Genomic DNA, 21,167 nt, shown 5'->3' on the forward strand with positions numbered 1-21,167 from the left:
TATATTGTATGGGAGTTTCCACTGCAGCAGAACGGCATCAGTGGGATCCGCAGTACCAGGTTCAGGTTCCGTTTTCTAGCCCTGCACAGTGGGTTCAAGGATCCGGCATTGCTGAAGCTTCAGCACAGGTTGTGACTGTGGCTCATATCTGATTCCTGGCTGGGGAACTCCATATGCCATGGGGTGGAAAATATGTATATATACTATATAGCACAGGGAATTGTAGTCAGTATCTTGTAATAGCTTTTAATGGAGTACAATATGTAAAAATGCTGAATCACTATGCTCTGCACTTGAAGCTACTGTGATACCTGAATAGTCTATAGTCAAAATTTTAAAAAAGGAATTCTGCTTTAAAATTGTAACATCAGGAGTTTCTGTTTTGGCTCAGTGGGTTAAGAACCCAACAAAGGGCAAGGATCAAGACAGTGGAGGAGTAAGACGTGGCGCTCATCTTCCACAAACACATTTAAAAAAAAACAAAAAAAACTCGGAGTTTCTGGCATGGCGCAGTGGTGAACGAATACGACTAGGAACCGTGAGGTTGTGAGTTTGATCCCTGGCCTTGCTCAATGGGGTAAGGATCTGGCGTTGCTGTGAGCTGTGGTGTGGGTTGCAGACACAGCTCGGATCCTGCGTTGCTGTGGCTCTGGCGTAGGCTGGTGGCTACAGCTTCAATTAGACCCCTAGCCTGGGAACCTCCATATACTGCAGGAGCAGCTCAAGAAAAGGCAAAAAAAAAAAAAAGACCAAAAAAACCCAAAAAACAAAAAAAACCCATCTGCATGTAGAACAATTCATACAGAGCATCTACTGAACGCTGGTAGAAGAACTTAAACCTCCCAAAAGGGCAATAAACCCTCCACATAAATGTACAGAATTGACAGAACACTATAAACCAGCTATAATGGAAAAGAAATGATCAATAAAGAAACTAAACTATAAGGAGAAATAATTTCTCCAACAAACAAAAACTTAAAGAGTACAGCAGTCCTTGTTGCTGCAGATGGCATTGTTCTCTTTTATGGCTGAGTAGCAGCAACATGGATGGAACTAGAGACTCTCTGAGTGAAGTAAGTCAGAAAGAGAAAGACAAATACCATATGATATCACTTACATCTGGAATGTAATATACAGCACAAATGAACCTTCCCACAGAGAAGAAAATCATAGACGTGGAGAACAGACTTGTGGTTGCCTAGGGGGAGGGGGAGGGAATGGGATGGATGGGGAGCTTGGGGTTAATGGACGCAAACTATTGCCTTTGGAATGGATTAGCAATGAGATCTTTCTGTGTAGCACTGAGAACTATGTCTAGTCACTTATGATGGAGCATGATAATGGGAGAAAAAAGAATGTATACATACATGTGTAACTGGGTCACCATGCTGTATGGTAGGAAAAAAATGTATTTGGGAAATAATAATAAAAAATTTTATAAAAAAGAGTACAGCAATACTAAACCCATTCTAAAAGAAATACTGAAAGTGCTCCTCTAAATAAAAAAAGAAGTAAGAAGAAATAGGATGGAGGAAATAACAGTTGGAAAGCAGTCCCTTAAATAAGACAGTATACAGATATCAAAGGGGAAAAAAAAGTCTATTGTAAAAGCAATGATAAACACAAGGAACGGCAAAAGGACAAACATGAAGATGTTAGAAAAGGACTTCACAATCATAAAATGTGGGTAAGGAAAGTAAAAAAATCTCCACTCTTTTTTTTTTTAGAATGCTTTTAAGCCTATATGACTATCAGGCTAAAGCAAGCAGATATAGGTAGGGGTTAACATACTTGAAAAACAGGGCAACCAGAAATCAAAACCAAATGTTACATCCACGAAAAATAAAAAGAAGAGAACACAATCATAAAATAAAAGGAAATCATCCAACCCAACAAAGAAAGGAAAAAAGGAGAAACAGAATTAACTGGGAAACAAGGTTTAAAATGGCAATAAATACATATTTATCAGTAATTAACTTGACTGTCAATGGCCTGAATGCTCCAATCAAAAGACATAGAGCAGCAGATTGGACAAAATAGCAAGGGCCTACAATATGCTGTCTACAGGAGACCCACATTAGGGTAAAGGACACATGTAAATTGAAAGTGAAGGGATGGGAAAAGATATATCATGCAAATGGAAAAGACAGGAAAGCAGGAGCTGCAATACTCATATCAGACAAAATAGACTTTAAGTCGAAGGCCATAAAGAAAGAAAGACAAAGGAGTTCCCTTCATGGCTCATTAGTTAACGGACCTGACTAAAATCCATGGGGATGCATGTTCGATCCCTGGCCTCGCTTAGTGGGTTAAGGATCCAGCATTGTCATGAGCTGTGGTGTAGGTCATAGACGTGGCTCAGCTCCTGTGTTACTGCAGCTCTGGTATAGGCTGGCAGCTACAGCTCTAATGCTTTCTCGACCCCTAGCCTTGAAACTTTCGTATGCTGCAGGTGTGGCCCTAAGGAAAGAAAAAAAAAAAAAGGAAAGATAAGATGAACACTATTAAATGACAAAAGGATCCATTCAACAAGAGGATATTACAGTTGTCAATAAGTATGCCCCCAATATAGGAGCACCCAGATACATAAAACAAAAACTAACAGACATAAAAGGAGAAATTGATGGGAATACAATAATAATGAGACTTTAGCACCCCACTCATATCAATGGACAGATCCTCTAGACAGAAAATCAACAAGGCACCAGAGATCCTAAATGACACAATACAAAAAGTTAGACTTCATTGACATTTTCAGGACATTACATCCAAAAAAACCTAGAATATATATCTTTGCAGGTGCACATGGACCATTCCCAAGGATTGACCACCTACTGGGGCACAAAACTAACCTTAGCAAATTTAAGAGTATAGAAATTATTTCAAGTATCTTCTCTGACCATGATGGCATGAAACTAGAAATCAACCACCACATGAAAAGAAATGAGGAAAAATGGACTACATGGAGACTAAACAACATGCTACTGAAAAACCAATGGGTCAATGAGGAAATCAAAAGGAAAATTAAAAAAAAATACCTTGAGACAAATGGTGATGAAAACACAACTATTCAAAATCTATGGGATGCCACAAAAGCAGTGCTTCGAGGGAAGTTCATAGCTATACAGGCCTTCCTCAGAAAAGAAGGAAAATCTCAAATCGACACTTAACCCACCACCTAAAAGAATTGGAAAAAGAAGAACAAAACCTAAAGTCAGCAGAAGGAAGGAATCATAAAGATCAGAGAGGAAATCAATAAAATAGAGATTCAAAAAACAATAGAAAATCAATAAAACCAAGAGCTTATTCTTAGAAAGGGTAAAAAAAAAAAGTTGACAAACCTCTGGCCAGTCTCACCATAAGGAGAAGAAAAAAAACCCAAATAAAATAAGAAATGTGTACATTCTTTTTTCTCACATTATCGTGCTCCATCATAAGTGACTAGATGTAGTTCCCAGTGCTACACAGCAGGATCTCATTGCTAATCCATTCCAAAGGCAAATGGAGCAGGATAATGTGAGAGAAAAGAATGTGTACAGGTATGTGTAACTGGGTCACCATGCTGTACAGTAGGAAAAAAATAATGTATTGGGGAAATGAAAACAAAATAAGAAATGAAAAAGGAGAAATCTCAATGGATACTGAAGAAATACAAAAAAGAAAAAAAATAAGAAAATACTGTGAACAGATTATATGCCAACAAATTTGACAACCTAGAAGAAATGGACAACTGTCCTGAGGCTTACAGCCTACCAGAACTTAAGAAGAAATAGATCAGTTGAACTGATGGATCACTAGAAATGAAATTGAATATGTAATAAAAACACTCCCTACAAACAAAAGTCCAGGACCAGATGGCTTCACAGGTGAATTCTATCAAACATACAAAGAAGAAAGCGTGATAATGTGAGAAAAAAGAATGTATACATGTATGTGTAGCTGAGTCACCACGCTGTACAGTAGAAAAAAAATAATGTATTGGGGAAATAAAAAAAAAAGAGCAACTTCTTAAACTTTCCAAAAGGTTGAAGAAAAAGGAACATTCCCAAAGATATTCTGTGAAGCCACCATCACCCTAATACCCAAGCCAGCAAAAGATACTACCAGAAAGAAAATTATAGGCCAATACCTTTGATGAATATAGAGCAAAAATTCTCTATGAAATTTTAGCCAACCGAGTCCAACAACATATAAAAAAGATCACACACCACGACGAAGTGGGGTTCGTCTCAGGCTTGGAAGGATGGTTCAACATAGGCAAATCAATCAGTGTCATACACCACAGTAACAAAGGAAAAGGCAAAAACCACGGGATCATCTCAATAGATGCAGAAAAAGCATTGACAAAATCAAGCATCCATTCATGATAATCACTCTTACCAAAGCGGATATCGAAGGACATACCTTAACATAATCAAAGCTCTTTATGACAAATCCACAGCCAATATAATACTCAATGGAGAAAAGCTGAAAGCCTTCCCACTAAAATCTGGAACAAGACAAAAATGCCCACTCTCCCCGATTTAATTCAACACAGTACTGGAAGTCCTAGCCACAGCCATCAGATAAACAAAAGAAATAAACGTATCCAAATTGGAAGAGAAGAGATAAAATTGTCACCCTATGCAGATGACATGATACTATATATAGAAAACCCTAAGCAGTCCATGCAGAAACTACACAAACTGATGAATGAATTCAGCAAAGTAGCAGGATACAAGATTAACATTCAGAAATCGGTTGCATTTCTGCATACTAACAATGAAATATTAGAGAAGAAATATAAAAAGACATTTTAAAATCTCACCAAGAAAATTAAACACCTAGGAATAAACCTGACCAAGGAGCTGAAAGACTTATATGCAGAGAACTATAAAATACTAATCAAGTAAATTAAAAAGGATTCAAAGAAATGGAAAGATATTCCATGTTCCTGGATTGGAAGAATCAATATCATTATAATGGCCATACTACCCAAAGCAATCTAGAGATTCAGTGTAATCCCTATCAAATTACCCAAGACATTTTCCCCAGAACTAGAACAAACAATCCAAAATTATATATGGGACCATAAAAGATCCAGAATTGCCAAGGCAATACTTAGGAAGAAAAAAACTAAGCAGGAGGCATAACTCTATTATTATGTAATCTATTACATATGTTATTATGTAATAACAATATTACAAAGCTATACTCATCAAGACAGTGTGATACTGGTACCAAACCAGACATACAGACCAAAGGAACAGAACAGAGAACCCGGAAATAAACCCAGACACCTACGGTCAATTCATCTTTGACAAAGGAGGCCAGAACATAAAATGGGAAAAAAGCCAGTCTTTTCAGCAAGTGGTGCTGGGAAAACTGCACAGCTGCATGTAAATCAATGAAACCAGAACACACCCTCACACCATGCATGCAAATAAACTCAAAATGGCTTAAAGACTTAAAACCTAAGACAAGACACCATCAAACGCCTAGAAGAGAACACAGGCAAAACATTCTCTGGTATCAACCTCACAAATGTTTTCTCAGGTCAGTCTCCCAAAGCAACAGAAATAAAAGCACAAATAAAACAATGAGACTTAATCAGATTGACAAGCTTTTGCACAGCAAAGGAAACCATAAAAAAAAAAAAAAAAGAAGAAGGCAACCGATGGAATGGGAGAAAATAGTTTCAAATGATGCAACTGACAAGGGATTAATCTTTCTAAAATACACAAACAGCTTATACAACTCAACGGCAAAAAAGCCAACAACCCAATTGAAAAATGGGCAAAATACCTGAATAGACATTTCTCCACAGAAGATATACAGATGGCCAACAGGTATATGAAAAATGCTCACCATCACTGATTATTAGAGAAACGCAAATCAAAACTACCATGAGGGACCACCTCACACCAGTGAGGATGGCCATCATTAACAAGTCAACAAATAGCAAATGCCGCAGAGGGTGTGGAGCAAAGTGTACCCTCCTGCACTGCTGGTGGGAACGTAAATTGGTACAACCACTATGGAAAACAATATGGAGGTGCCATATAAAACAACCATACGAGCCAGCCATCCCACTCTTGGCCATATATCTAGACAAAGCTTTCACTGAAGAAGGTACATGCACCCGTATGTTCATAGCAGCATTATTTACGGTAGCCAAGACATGGAAATAACCTAAATGTCCATTGACGGATGAATGGATTAAGAAAATATGGTACATATACACAATGAAATACTACTCAGCCATAAAAAAGAGCAAAATAACACCATTTGCAGCAACATGGATGGAACTAGATACCCTCACACTAAGGAAAGTAAGTCAGGAAGAGAAAGACAAATATCATATGATATCACTTATATCTGGAATCTAATATCTGGCACAGATGAACCTTTCTACAGAAAAGAAAACTCATGGACTTGGAGAACATACTCGAGGTTGCTAGGGGGAGGGAGTGGGATGGATTAGGAGTTTGAGGTCAGTAGAGACAGACTCCTACATCTGGAATGGATAAGCAATGAGATCCTGCTGTGTAGCCCAGGGAACTATATCTAGTCATTTGTGATGGAACACGATGGAGAATAATGTGAGAGAAAGAATGTATATGTTTGTGTGACTCGGTCACTTTGCTGTACAGCAGGAATTGCCAGAACGTTGTAAATCAAGTATAATAGAAACAAAAAATAAAAACCTTAAAAACAGCACAAATAGCTCCCAGAAGTTTTTAAAAAATTTTTTTAAATAATGTGGAAGAACACAACATAGTGTCCATGAGGATGCAGGTTCAAGCACTGGCCTCACTCAGTGGGCTAAGGATCTGGCATTGCCACAGGCTGTGGTGTAGGCTACAGATCTGGCTTGCATCCCACGTGGCTATGGCTGTGGCATAGGCCGGCACCTGCAGCTCCGATTCAACCCCTAGCCCGGGAACTTCCATATGCCGTGGGTGTAGCCCAAAAAGAAAAAAAAAAAAAAAACTATATCATCAAGTCCGGCATGCGTGCTCAGGCTGCCAGCCTGCCCTGAGGATTTCAGATGGGCCAGCCAATCCTTCCAATAAACCTCTGTACACGTAACTAAGACAATGTACTATCTCCTCTTAGTTACGCTTCTCTGGAGAACACTGGGGGGCACCGTGATCCTCGGCTCTCTTTCTTCATGGTGAGCCCGTAACTCTATCACGAGCCCCAGTCCTCCAGACAATAGACTGACACGTCCTTTTCTAGGAAAGCTGACCAACATCAAAGGAAAATCCTAAGACACGAATACAAAGGTTTGTCACAGGTTCCCAAGTTCCAAAGCTCAGCACGTCTCCCCAGAGCGAATCGTACATCCCCAAAACCCACCCAAACCTCACATCTTTCCGTCTGACCCTTAAGTCTGTGGCTACCCGATCGTCTTCCCCTCTGATGTAGGAGGTAGAGACCCACACGGAGAGCAGACAGCCCTGTGGCGGAAACAGGGGCCCTTCCGTTAGAAGGAGACTTCCTAAGTATTATCACCAGCATCCTCAGAGACGGGGGACATGTCTTCACTATGAACGAGACGGCATTTTTATAACAGTGAAGGAACACTTGGATATTAAAATCTGATAGCAAAACACAAAATCCAGTGGAAGAATGAGAAAGTAAAAGGGCGGGGGTGGGGGGGGGAACAGAGCCCGAAAATAGATTTTAAAAAATATGGAAAACCAGAGAGAAAAGACGGGAGAGCAGGGACTAACTCCAGGTGGCCTCATATCTGAAAAGGAAATGCAAACACTGTTTCTAAGAGAAGAAATCAGCAAAGAAGTGAACTTCCTAGAAGTGAAGGACCTGGGTTTTCTTTTCCTCTTTCTGGCTGCACCCACAGCATATGGAAGTTCCAAGGCCAGCGCCCGAATCCACGCCGCTGCCACATGTGGACCTGTGCCCCAGCTGTGGCAGTGTTGCAGTCTTTAACTCACCGCTTCAGGCCAGGGATTGAACCCATGACTCCACAGAGACAGGAGCTGCTGCAGTTGGATTCTTAACCCACTATGCCAGGGAACTCCAGGACCTGTGTTTTCTGACTGGAAAAATCCAACCCAGTAGATACAAGTTCCCCTGATTGTGAAATTTCAGAAACCCAGAGGCAAAAAAAACCAAAAAACAAGAAAACCACAATACATCCTGCAAATGGCCAGAAAGAAAAGAAATAGGTGACATGCAAACAAAGAAGAAGCAGAAAATCTTCCTTACTCAACAGCAGAAATGAAAAGGCAAATCTCCATGTTCTGAAGAAAAAAAAAAAAATTCCAGTTAGAAGTCTGTGTTCAGCCAAACTGTCAACCATGTGTCAGAAAGCTCAAAGGCATTTCATGCACACAAGGTCCAAAATAAATGAACTCCCATGCTCCCTTTCTCAGAGAGCTACTGGAGAATGTGCTCCTGCAAGCCAAGCAAGAGAGGAGGGGTACAGGAAGCAAGACATCAGGCAGAGAAAGGTGATGGGGAGATGCCCTGAGATGGGGAAGGACCATCGCTGATGCCAGCTGGTCACTCGGCCTGAGGGCAGCCATCAGAGCAGAGCAGGGCAGAGGGGTCTCAGGGACACATGCTCGGGAAAATGAAATGATGCATCTTGATGTCTTGAGAGGAGATGTGGCCGCATGGAAAGCCGTTGGAGAGGGAATTCACCATCAAAACGTGAAAACGAAGCACACACAAAAGATGATGGTGACGTTCAGAAAAAAAGTCTTGTATAGCCAGTATCTCCTGGCTCACTGGCGCACGGTCTTTAGTCATAATAATGACATTAGTAAACACTGACCTAAACAAACAAACCAAAAACCTGCCAAGAAATGAATAGACCAGGAAAGAAAAAAGACAGATGCAGAGAACAAACCCACAGTTAGCAGTGGAGTGAGGAAAGGCGGAGGGGTAAGATGGTGTGGCTGACGAGGACCTGCAAACTCCTATGTGTCAAGTGAGCAAACTCCAAGTGTGCATCACAGGGAGCACAGCCAATATCTTATAACTATGAGGGGGGCACAATCTATAAAAATTGTAAACGACTGTGTTGTATACCTGAAACGAATATAATATTGGAAGTCAACTATACTTCAATACAAAATCATATGGGAAACGAAATACTTGGGGAGTCCCCGTCATGGCTCAGCAGTCAGTGAATCCGACTAGGAACCATGAGGTTGCAGGTTCGATCCCTGGCCTCTCTCAGTGGGTTAAGGATCCAGCGTTGCTGTGGCTGTGGTGTAGGCTGGTGGCCACAACTCCGATTCGACCCCTCGCTGGGGAACCTCCATATGCCGCAGGTGTGGCCCTAAAAAGACAGAAAGACAAAAATAAATAAATAAATAAAATGAATTATAGTGTAAAGATCAGGGTGACTTTCCAAGCTAATATTTCCAGTAATGTGTCGATCCTCATTAAAATGTATTGCTTTCCCCGTAGGAGGATTATTTAGAATCCTAGAATTCCACTGTGAGCAAAGAGCGATAAATGTTACTTCGGGATTTTTCAGTCTTCCTCCCTCCCTCCCTCCCTCTCTTTCCCCCCCCCCCTTTCTCTCTCTCTCCCCCTCCTTCCCTCCCACTCTCCCTCCTTTCCTTCCTTCCTTCTCCCTTTCCCTCACTTTTGTTCCCACACCCACGGCATATGGAAGTTTGCAGGTTAAGGGGTGGCATCAGAGCTGCAGCTGCCGGCCCACACCACAGCCACGGCAACACCAGATCCGAGCCAGGTCTGTGACCTGTAGCACAGCTCACGGTAACCCTGGACCCCTAACCCACTGAGCAGGGCCAGGGATCAAACCCGTGTCCTCCTGGGTACTAGTCGGGTTCATTACCGCTGAGCTGGAGCAGGAACACCTGTATCTTTTAGTCTTATCTGAAATTCATCTGATTGCTCAGAGATCCAGACTCAGAGATTCATCACCCTCATTCTCTCTATATATATTTTATTTAAATACAGTAATCTATTAACATAAATTTGTAGAAAGTCACCTTTTTTACAGCCAATTGAGGTAAGGAAAAAAGCACTCCAGCATATTTCTTGGGAAAAAAAAAAAAGACACCCCAAATATTAACAGCTTCCACCTTGAATTCAACAACCACATCACCTAATCCTCCTGCATATTTTGACCATATCCTTTTCTCTCTCAACCACACATCTTAAAATTTGAGATAACTTTTCTATTAAGCACTGTAAATGCAGTGGGTTTTTTTTTCCTTTTTTTTTCCTTTTTTTTTTATTACTCAAATGAATTTATTACATCTGTAGTTGTATAATGATCATAACAATCTGATTTCACAGGATTTCCATCCCACAGCCCAGGTACATCCCCCCACCCCCCAAACTGTCTCCTCTGAGACCATAAGTTTCTCAATGTCTGTGAGTCAGCATCTGTTCTGCAAAGAAGTTCAGTCTGTCCTTTTTTCAAATCCCACATGTCAGTGAAAGCATTGGATGTTGGTGTCGCATTGTATGGCTGACTTCACTTAGCATGATCATTTCTAGGTCCATCCATGTTGCAAAAAATGCTGGTATTTCGTTCATTTTAATGACTGAGTAATATTCCATTGTGTATATGCACCACATCTTCTGGATCCACTCCTCTGCCGATGGACATTTAGGTTGTTTCCATGTCTTGGCTATTGTAAATAGTGCTGCAATGAACATCGGAGTACATGTGTCTTTGCGAGTCATGGTTTTCTCTGGATAGATGCCCAGGAGTGGGATTGCTGGATCAAATGGTAGTTCTCTGTTTAGTTTTCTGAGGAATCTCCATACTGTTTTCCAGAGTGGTTGCACCAATTTACAGTCCCACCCACAGTGTACTAGGGTTCCTTTTTCTCCACACCCTCTCCAGCACTTATTGTTTGTCGACTTTTGGATGCTGGCCATTCTGGCTGGTGTAAGGTGGTACCTCACTGTGGTTTTGATTTGCATTTCTCTAATAATGCGTGATGTTGAACATCTTTTCATGTATTTTTTTGGCCATCTGCATGTTTTCTTTGGAGAAGTGTCTGTTTAGATCGTCTGCCCATTTCTGGATGGGGTTGTTTGTTTGTTTGGTATGGAGCTGCAGAAGGTGTTTATAAATTTTGGAGATGAATCCCTTGTGAGTTGAATCACTTGCAAAGATTGTCTCCCCTTCTGTGGGTTGTCTTTTTGTGTTGTTTAGGGTTTCCTTTGCTGTGCAGAAACTTTGAAGTTTGATTAGGTCCCATTTGTTTGTTTTTGTTTTTACCGTCATTACTCTGATAGGTGGATCTGAGAAGATGTTGCTGTGGTTTGTGTCAGAGAGTGTTTGGCCTCTGTTTTCCTCTAAGAGTTTGATAGTGTCTGGTCTTCTGTCTAGGTCTTTAATCCATTTGGAGTTGATTTTCGTGTATGGTGTTAGGGAGTGTTCTCATTTCATTCTTTTCCATGTGGCTGTCCAGTTTTCCCAGCACCCCTTAGTGAACAGGCTGTCCTTTCTCCATTGTATATCCTCGCTTCCGTTGTCATAGATGAGTTGGCTGTAGGTGCGTGGGTTGAATTCTGGGCTTTCTCTCCTGTTCCACTGATCTGTATGTGTGTCTTTGTGCCAGTACCATACAGTTTTGATGACGGTTGCTTTGTCGTATAGTCTGAAGTCCGGGAGCGTGATTCCTCCAGCTCTGTGTTTCTTTTTCAGGATGTCTTTGGCTATTCTTGGTCTTTTGTGCTTCCAAACAAATTTTATTTATTTATTTATTTATTTATTTATTTATTTATTTGTCTTTTGTTGTTGTTATTGTTGTTGTTGTTGTTGTTGCTATTTCTTGGGCCACTCCCGTGGCATATGGAGGTTCCCAGGCTAGGGGTCGAATCGGAGCTGTAGCCACCGGCCTACGCCAGAGCCACAGCAATGCAAGATCCGAGCTGCATCTGCAACCTACACCACAGCTCATGGCAACGCCGGATCCTTAACCCACTGAGCAAGGGCAGGGACCGAACCCACAACCTCATGGTTCCTAGTTGGATTCGTTAACCACTGCGCCACGACGGGAACTCCCAAACAAATTTTAAAATATTTTGTTTGAGTTCTGTGAAACATGTCCTTGGTAATTTGATAGGGGTTGCATTGAATCTGTAGATTGCCTTAGGCAGTATAGTCCTTTGGATCATATTAACTCTTCCAATCCATGAGCATGGTATATCTTTCCATCTATTTGTGACATCTCTGATTTCTTCCATCAGTGTCTTAGAGTTTTCAGAGTACAGGTCTTTTGTCTCTTTGGGTAGATTTACTCCTAGGTATTTTATTCTTTTGGATGTGGTGGTAAACGGGATTGCTTCCCTAATTTCTCTTTCTGCTCTTTCATTGTGAGTGTATAGAAATGCCATCGATTTCTGTGTATTAATTTTGTATCCTGCAAGTGTGCCAAATTGATGGATGAGGTCTAAGAGTTTTCTGGTAGAGTCTTTAGGGTTCTCTAGGTATCGTATCATGTCATCTGCAAATAGTGATAGTTTTACTTCTTCCTTTCCAATTTGGATTCCTTTCATTTCTGTTCCTTCTCTGATTGCCATGACTAGGGCTTCCAAAACTATGTTGAAGAGTAGTGGCGAGAGTGGACATCCTTGTCTTGTTCCTGATCTCAGTGGGAATTCTTTCAGCTTTTCACCATTGAGAAGGATGTTTGCTGTGGCCTTTATGTCATGCATGGCCTTTATGATGTTGAGGTAGGTTCCTGCGACGCCCACTTTCTGGAGGGTTTTTATCAGAAGTGGGTGTTGGATTTTGTCAGAGGCTTTTTCCGCATCTATTGAGAGGATCATATGGTTTTTCTTCTTCAGTTTGTTAATGTGGTGTATCACACTGATGGATTTGCGGATATTGAAGAACGCTTGCATCCCTGGGATAAATCCCACTTGATCATGATGTACAATCCTTGTAATGTATTGTTGGATGCGGTTTGCTAGTATTTTGTTGAGGATTTTTGCATCTGTGTTCATCAGTGACATTGGCCTGTAGTTTTCTTTTTTTGTGTGTGGTGTCTTTGTCTGGTTTTGGTATCCGGGTGATGGTGGCTTCATAGACTGAGTTTGGGAGTATCCCTTCCTGTGCAATTTTTTGAAGGAGTTTCAGAAGGAGAGGGGTTAGCTCTTCTCTAAATGTTTGATAGACTTCGCCCGTGAAGCCATCTGGTCCTGACTTTTGTTTGTTGGAAGTTTTTAAATCACCGTTTCAATTTCAGTTCTCGTGATTGGTCATTCATCTTTTCTATTTCCTAACCCTAACCCTAACCCTTGGTGTACTTTTCTAAGAATTTGTCCATTTCTTCTAGGTTTTCCATTTATTGGCATATAGTTGCATATAATAGTCTCTTATGATCCTTTGTATTTCTGTGATGTCCATTGTTACTTCTCCTTTTTCATTTCTAATTTTATTGATTTCAGTCCTCTCTCTTTTTTTCTTGATAAGTCTGGCTAAGGTCAATTTTGTTGATCTTTTCAAAGAAGAAGCTTTTCATTTCATTGGTCTTTTCTATGGTTTTCTTTGTTTCTATTTCATTGATTTCTGCTCTGATCGTTATGATTTCTTTCCTTCTGCTAACTTTAGGTCTTGTCTGTTCTCTCTCGAGCTGCTTTAGATGTAAAGTTAGGTTGTTTATTTGAGCTTTTTCTTGTTTCCTGAGGTGGGCTTGTATTGCTATAAAGTTTCCTCTTGGAATGGCTTTTGGTGCATCCCATAGGTTTGGGAGTGTTGTATCTTTGTTGTCATTTGCTTCTAGGTATTTTTTAATTTCCTCTTTGATTTCTTCAGTGATCCATTGGTTGTTTAGTAGCATGTTGTTGAGTCTCCATGTGTTTGTATTTTTTGCAGATTTTTTTCTTGTTGATTTCCGGTTGTATAGCATTGTGGTCGGAAAAGATGCTTGATATGATTTCAATTTTCTTTCTTTTTTTTTTTTTTTTGTCTTTTTGCTATTTCTTGGGCCGCTCCCGCGGCATATGGAGGTTCCCAGGCTAGGGGTCGAATCGGAGCTGTAGCTGCTGGCCTACGCCAGAGCCACAGCAACACGGGATCCAAGCCGCATCTGCAACCTACACCACAGCTCACGGCAACGCTGGATCGTTAACCCACTGAGCAAGGGCAGGGACTGAACCCGCAACCTCATTGTTCCTAGTCGGATTCGTTAACCACTGCGCCACCACGGGAACTCCCCCTGATTTCAATTTTCTTAAAGTTAGCGAGGTTGGTTTTGTAGCCCAGGATGTGATCAGTCTTAGAGAATGTTCCATGTGCACTTGAGAAGAATGTGTATTCTGTTGCTTTTGGATGGAATGTCCTATAAATATCTATTAAGTCCATCTGGTTTATTGTTGGAAGTTTTTTAATCACTGTTTCAATTTCAGTTCTTGTGATTGGTCCATTCATCTTTTCTATTTCATCTTGGTTTTTGTCTTGGAAGATCATACTTTTCTAAGAATTAGTCCATTTCTTCTAAGTTTTCCATTTTATTGGTGTATAGTTGCATATAGTAGTCTCTTATGATCCTTTGTATTTCTGTGATGTCCATTGTTACTTCTCCTTTTTCATTTCTAATTTTACTGATTTGAGTCCTCTCTCTTTTTTGTTTGATAAGTCTGGCTGGGGTTTATCAATTTTGTTGATCTTTTCAAAGACCAGCTTTTCGTTTCATTGATCTTTTCTATGGTTTTCTTTGTTCTTTTTGCCTTTTCTAGGGCTGCTCCCACAGTATATGGTGGTTCCCAGGTTAGGGGTCCAATCGGAGCTGTTTCCGCTGGCCTACGCCAGAGCCACAGCAATGTGGGATCCGAGCTGCATCTGTGACCTACACCCCAGTTCAGGGCAATGCTGGATCCTAACCCACTGAGTGAGGCCAGAGATTGAACCCACAACCTCATGGTTCCTAGTGAGATTCGTTAACCGCTGCGCCATGACAGAATTCCTGATTTAGTTTCTGAAAGGTCAAACTGACCTTTTCATCCAAAGAAATAAAACAATCAACTCAGGTCCACGCTCACCTTGATCCACCTGTTCCTGTGGGAGCCCTCGCTCCACTTAGGTTCGGCCTGTCCCTGTCTGGTTCCCTCCAACCATGCTGGGGCGTCTCTCTGTTAAAACGCTCTTCTGCAGCATTTTAGGCCTCAACGTAAAGGTCAGGTTTTCAGCTGCAGCATCGCTTTCTCAGGGAGGCCTTTCCTGTCACCCAATCTAAAGAGATGTTCCACAGAATAGAGAACCCAGAAAGAAACCCTGACACCTATGGTCAATTAATCTTTGACAAGGGAGGCAAGAACATAAAAGGGGGAAAAGAAAGTCTATTCAGCAAGCATTGCTGGGAAACCTGGACAGCTGCATGCAAAGCAGTGAAACTAGAACACACCCTCACACCATGCACAAAAATAAACTCCAAATGGCTGAAAGACTTAAATATACGACAGGACACCATCAAACTCCTAGAAGAAAACATAGGCAAAACACTCTCTGACATCAACCTCATGAATATTTTCTCAGGTCAGTCTCCCAAAGCAATAGAAATTAGAGCAAAAATAAACCCATGGGACCTCATCAAACTGAAAAGCTTTTGCACAGCAAAGGAAACCCAAAAGAAAACAAAAAGACAACTTACAGAATGGGAGAAAATAGTTTCAAATGATGCAACGGACAAGGGCTTAATCTCTAGAATATATAAACAACTTATACAACCCAACAGCAAAAAAACCAATCAATCCATGGAAAAATGGGCAAAAGACCTGAATAGACTATTCTCCAAAGAAGATATACAGATGGCCAGCAAACACATGAGAAAATGCTTAACATCTCTGATTATAAGAGAAATGCAAATCAAAACTACCATGAGATACCACCTCACACCAGTCAGAATGGCCATCATTAATAAATCCACAAATAACAAGTGCTGGAGGGGCTGTGGAGAAAAGGGAACCCTCCTGCACTGTTGGTGGGAATGTCAACTGGTACAGCCACTATGGCGAACAGTTTGGAGATACCTTAGAAATCTATACATAGAACTTCCATATGACCCCGCAATCCCACTCTTGGGCATCTATCCGGACAAAACTCTACTTTAAAGAGACACATGCACCCACATGTTCATTGCAGCTCTATTCACAATAGCCAGGACATGGAAACAACCCAAATGTCCATCAACAGATGATTGGATTCGGAAGATGTGGTGTATATACACAATGGAATACTACTCAGCCATAAAAAAGAATGACATAATGCCATTTGCAGCAACATGGATGGAACTAGAGACTCTCATACTGAGTGACATGAGCCAGAAAGACAAAGACAAATACCGTGTGATATCACTTATAACTAGAATCTAATATCCAGCACAAATGAACATCTCCTCAGAAAAGAAAATCATGGACTTGGAGAAGAGACTTGTGGCTGCCTGATGGGAGGGGGAGGGAGTGGGAGGGATCGGGAGCTTGGGCTTATCAGACACAACTTAGAATAGATTTACAAGGAGATCCTGCTGAGTAGCATTGAGAACTATGTCTAGATACTCATGTTGCAACAGAAGAAAGGCTGGGGAAAAAATGTAATTGTAATGTATACATGTAAGGATAACCTGACCCCCTTGCTGTGCAGTGGGAAAATAATAATAATAATAATGTTCCAGTCGCTCAACAGCCCGTCACTAATCTGACTGTTATTAATTGCTACATTTTATCCGTTTATTTACGTATTTATTTATTGTCCTTCCTTTTCTCAAGTCTTAGATTCAGGAAGGCAGGGAACCTGTCTGTTGTGTTCCTTGCTGTACTGCTAGGGCTTGGCACACAGTGGCGAACCTGACAGCTTGTTCTCATCTGAATGTGTTGAGTTGTTTGTTTTTTACTCATTCCTTCGTCTGTTCTGGTCAAGCTGAGTCTTTGCTTTCTTCTGTTGCAGCTGACTAAACCATGGCGACGACTCCCGCTGCTGCCTTTGAGGCCCTCATGGATGGAGTGACAAGCTGGGATGTCCCCAAAGGCCCCATCCCCAGCGAACTCCTTCTGATTGGAGAGGCCGCCTTCCCAGTGATGGTGAATGACCGGGGCCAGGTCCTCATTGCTGCCTCCTCCTATGGTCAAGGCCGCCTCGTGGTGGTGTCTCACGAGGGCTACCTGCTGGATGCTGGGTTGGCCCCCTTTCTTCTCAATGCTGTGCGCTGGCTCTGCCCCTCACCGGGGGCTCCCGTGGGAGTGCACCCATCCCTGGCATCACTAGCAGACATCCTGCAGGGCTCTGGGGTGGAGGCACAGATTCGGCCAGAACTGAGAGAACCCCTGGGCGTTTATTGTATCAGTGCCTACAGTGACGCCATGGCTGCAGAGCTGGTCCAGTTTGTGAAACGTGGAGGGGGCTTGCTCATCGGGGGCCAGGCCTGGTACTGGGCCAGTCAGCATGGTCGTGACAAGGTGCTGTCCCAGTTCCCCGGGAACCAGGTGACCAGTGTGGCCGGAGTGTACTTCACTGACACGTGTGGGGACAGAAGCCGGTTCAAGGTCTCCAAGAAGGTGCCCAAGATCCCGCTCCAGGTCAGGTGAGTGGTGCTGCCCTCGGGGAGCGGGGGTGTCTCATGCATGTTCACGGGAGACTTGATCCCCTCTTCAGGGAGCTTCGGTGTGAATACACGTGATTTTCCGCTCCTTTTCAGAAGCACAAATAAAAAAACAGGACCATTGAAATACACTGCGGCCCAAGAGGGGCTGGGTTCTTATTGCTTCTCCTCCCTGTGGCCAAAGCCACAGTCGTCTATTAGAAAAGCTTGTCCTGGAGTTCCCATTGGGGCGCAGGGGAAACGAATCCAGCTAGGAACCATGAGGTTGCGGGTTTGATCCCTGGCCTCGCTCAAGTGGGTTAAGGATCCGGCGTTGCCATGAGCTGTGGTGTAGGTTGCAGATGCGGCTCGGACCCGGCGTTGCTGTGGCTGTGATGTAGGCTGGCGGCTACAGCTCACATTAGACCGCTAGCCTGGGAACCTCCATATGCCGCAGGTGTGGCCCTAAAAAGGACAGAAGACAAAAAAAAGAAAGGAAAAGAAAGAAAAGCTTGTGTTATTCACCCCTGTGTCTCCCGTGTATAGTGCCTGGGACATGGGGAGTGTGTCATTATCTCTTAAATGAAAGAAAAGGCGTTTTTTCTTTGTGTGAGCACATACCATGTGCCAGGCCCCAGGCAGCAGACAGAGCCCTGCCCTCTTGTCACTTATATTCCAGTGGACAGTTAGACAATTAAGGAAACACATACATACTCTAGCAGGTGTCCATAAGCACTACAGCAAGGAAAGTAAAGCAGAATAAGTGATAGAGTGACAGGGAGGAGAGTGGAGGATATTTTATTTGGGGTCGTCCGGGAAGACTTCTCAGTCTGGTCCGGTCAGGATTAGCTGCTGTTGTAGACAGAAGGGGTTTACATGGGGGATTGACGAAGCAGAGGACGCACGCACTGAAAACGGCACAGGAGACAGCATGGTAACCGGGAGATGAACAGCAGTGGGACCGGTAGAGGGAGGCAGTGGTGCTCCCGGAGCCCAGGGGCTGTGACCTCCTGGTGGAGGCTGGAGCCATGCCAGGAGCCTGGGACCCCAGACGGAGGCGCTGTCCGGGGGGACCTGGAGTCTCAGGACACAGCGATGGCCATCATGATGTTGTACTTTTATCTTTATGGTTTCAAGATTGCTAATACTGCTTCAGGTCCTATTATCATATCTCGACAAGAATAAACCAGAATGAATATACCTGCTGCATATGTCCCTTTTAATGCACAAAATAATATATTTTCTTGGAGTTCCCGTCGTGGCTCAGTGGTTAATGAATCCGACTAGGAACCATGAGGTTGCGGGTTCAATCCCTGGCCTTGCTCAGTGGGTTAAGGATCCGGCATTACTGTGAGCTGTGGCGTAGGTCACAGATGCAGCTCAGATCCCACGTTGCTGTGGCTCTGGCGTAGGCCGGTGGCTGCGGTTCCGATTGGACCCCTAACCTGGGAACCTCCATATGCCACGGGAGTGGACCTAGGAAAAGCAAAAAGGCAAAAAAAAAAAAAAAAAAATATATATATATATATATTCTTGGAGCCCTGACTTCTGTTATATTTCAGGGGCCAAAGCTTGCTCACCTGGCCAAATCTAGCTCCCGGAGGCTCTAAGGGGCTGAATATTATTAAATGGGCACAGGCATCTCTGAAGAAATCAAGCTTCTGCTACAGGGAAGGGTGTGCACATATGTAATGAGCACCTGGCAGGGCCCTCAGCCCCAAGCCCTGGCTCACTTGGTGCCCTTCCCTCTGGGGGGGTTGGGAGGTAGTGGCTTACTCAGAGAAGCAGGGCAGGGCTGCTTCATACCAACTTGTCTTTGATTCTCATTCTGAAGAACAAACAAGTTAAATCCCATCAGCCTAATTCCTCTTAATTGGCCAAAGGACTCCTGGCTAGCACAGTAAAACCTGTTTTTCTTCATCTCCGTCTACATTTTTTTATCTCTGCCTCTGAGTCTGACATATATTTTGTGTTTGTTTTAACTTTTTTTTTTTTTTGTCTTTTAGGGCTGCATATGGAGGTTCCCAGGCTAGGAGTCGAACCGGAGCTGCAGCCGCTGGCCTCCACCACAGCCACAGCAACTCGGGATCTGAGCCGCGTCTGCGACCCATAGCACAGCTCACAGCAAGGCCAGGTCCTTAACCCACTGAGCGAGGCCAGGGATCGAACCTGCGTCCTCATGGATGCTAGTCGGGTTCATTAACCACTGAGCCATGACGGTAACTCCTGTTTTAACTTTGAATTGTGGAAGACTTCAAACATACACAAAAGTTGAGAGAACAGTGTAAAGGGACTCCGTTCAGCCATGACCCAGCTTCAATAACAGCCCAGAATGAAACGTCATAATTTCATTTAGAGCCCCACTCCCGCCTCACCCCGGATTATTGTGAAGCAAATTGCAGGCATCATATCATTCCATCTGTATTTCAGTATGTATCTCCAAAGATAGAAACTGTTTTGAAAACATAACCACAAGGCACCATTACCACACCTAAAAAAAGCAGTAATTCCTTAATGTGAATGAATTTCCTTAAATGAAATTCATTCATTTCCATGATGATCTCATTTTTTTATGGTTTATTATGATTGATCTTGTATTAAAACCTAAATATTTTGATTGCTTGATATGACTTTTATGTCTCATATAATGTTGGAATTTCCTTTCTCTCGTTTTTTTTGTCTCTTGCTGCCTTTTTGTGGAAGAAACGACTTACTGTGTCCCCAACAGTTTCCTGCAAAATTCAGTCTGAATTTTGCTGATTGAATCCCTGTGAGGTCATTGTCCCTGTGGAATCAGCTCGGTCTTGATTCTCCAGCAGGGATTGGCAAACTGTGGCCAGTGAGGCAGCCCCCTGTTTTAGTTTTTGCGTTTTTTATCTTTCTAGGGCATGTGGAAGTTCCCAGGCTAGGGGTCGAATCAGAGCCGTAGCTGCCTGCTGAGACCACCTCAGCAGGTGAGGGCTGAAGAAGGGGTGCTGTGAAACCTAAGAAAAAGTTAGCATAAAACAGGACACAGAGACATTTATCTTAAGTAAAGGTGGGAACCCGAGGACTCAAGGTCTCAGGGAACTAGAGCACCGCCTCCAGAAACCACACTGCTTTTATTGTGCTCTTTAAGATTCCATCAAGTGAGGAGGGGTTGTAGGTGCAGGGTATAGTTCTTTTATTATTTTAGAAGTCACATAGCTGGTCCGACCTTTAGGCATTTAACAATCATTAGTATTGAGGAAGCTTGGCATCTAGAGCATCCTCATTGCGTTTCCACAAATGGCATGCCTATCTGCCGCAACCTGAAACCCATCGTGCCTAGGTTTGCACCTTGTTCTCCTGGCTGATGCATATTCTGCTAACGACCGCTCATAAGCCCCCTGGAGCCATGAGGTTCCTCTTTCTCTTATGTTAACAGGACACATCGTGCTGTGCGCGTCCCTCTGCACAGGTCCGGCATGGCTGGACCAAGGCACGAGGTCCTCATTCAGCTGACCTCATGAATAACTTTTGCCTTTTGGTCTTTGTTCTTAAGCTTAAGTTATTTACCAGTGCTACGACTGTTTTTCAGGCAGGAATATGGGGTAAAGTAAAGCAGAACAAGATGGAGTTTTCAGCATAGAAAATAGAAGCAAAGAGGCTAAGAAAAGATTG

General features: G+C 42.7%; 1 protein-coding gene across 2 annotated transcripts in view; it reads left to right on the forward strand.

The window, feature by feature from the left end:
- The window catches only part of TCAF2 (TRPM8 channel associated factor 2), a 68,276-nt gene that overhangs the window by 34,949 nt on the left and 12,160 nt on the right, over nt 1-21,167 (forward strand). For both annotated transcript variants that reach the window (XM_047763208.1, XM_047763209.1), the window contains exon 2: nt 16,895-17,528. In XM_047763208.1, the coding sequence (XP_047619164.1) occupies nt 16,906-17,528 (623 nt within the window). In that variant the 5' untranslated portion in view covers nt 16,895-16,905. The remainder of the gene's footprint in view (nt 1-16,894; nt 17,529-21,167) is intronic.

Source organism: Phacochoerus africanus, chromosome 16, assembly GCF_016906955.1.
Source record: "Phacochoerus africanus isolate WHEZ1 chromosome 16, ROS_Pafr_v1, whole genome shotgun sequence".
NCBI lineage: Eukaryota > Metazoa > Chordata > Mammalia > Artiodactyla > Suidae > Phacochoerus > Phacochoerus africanus.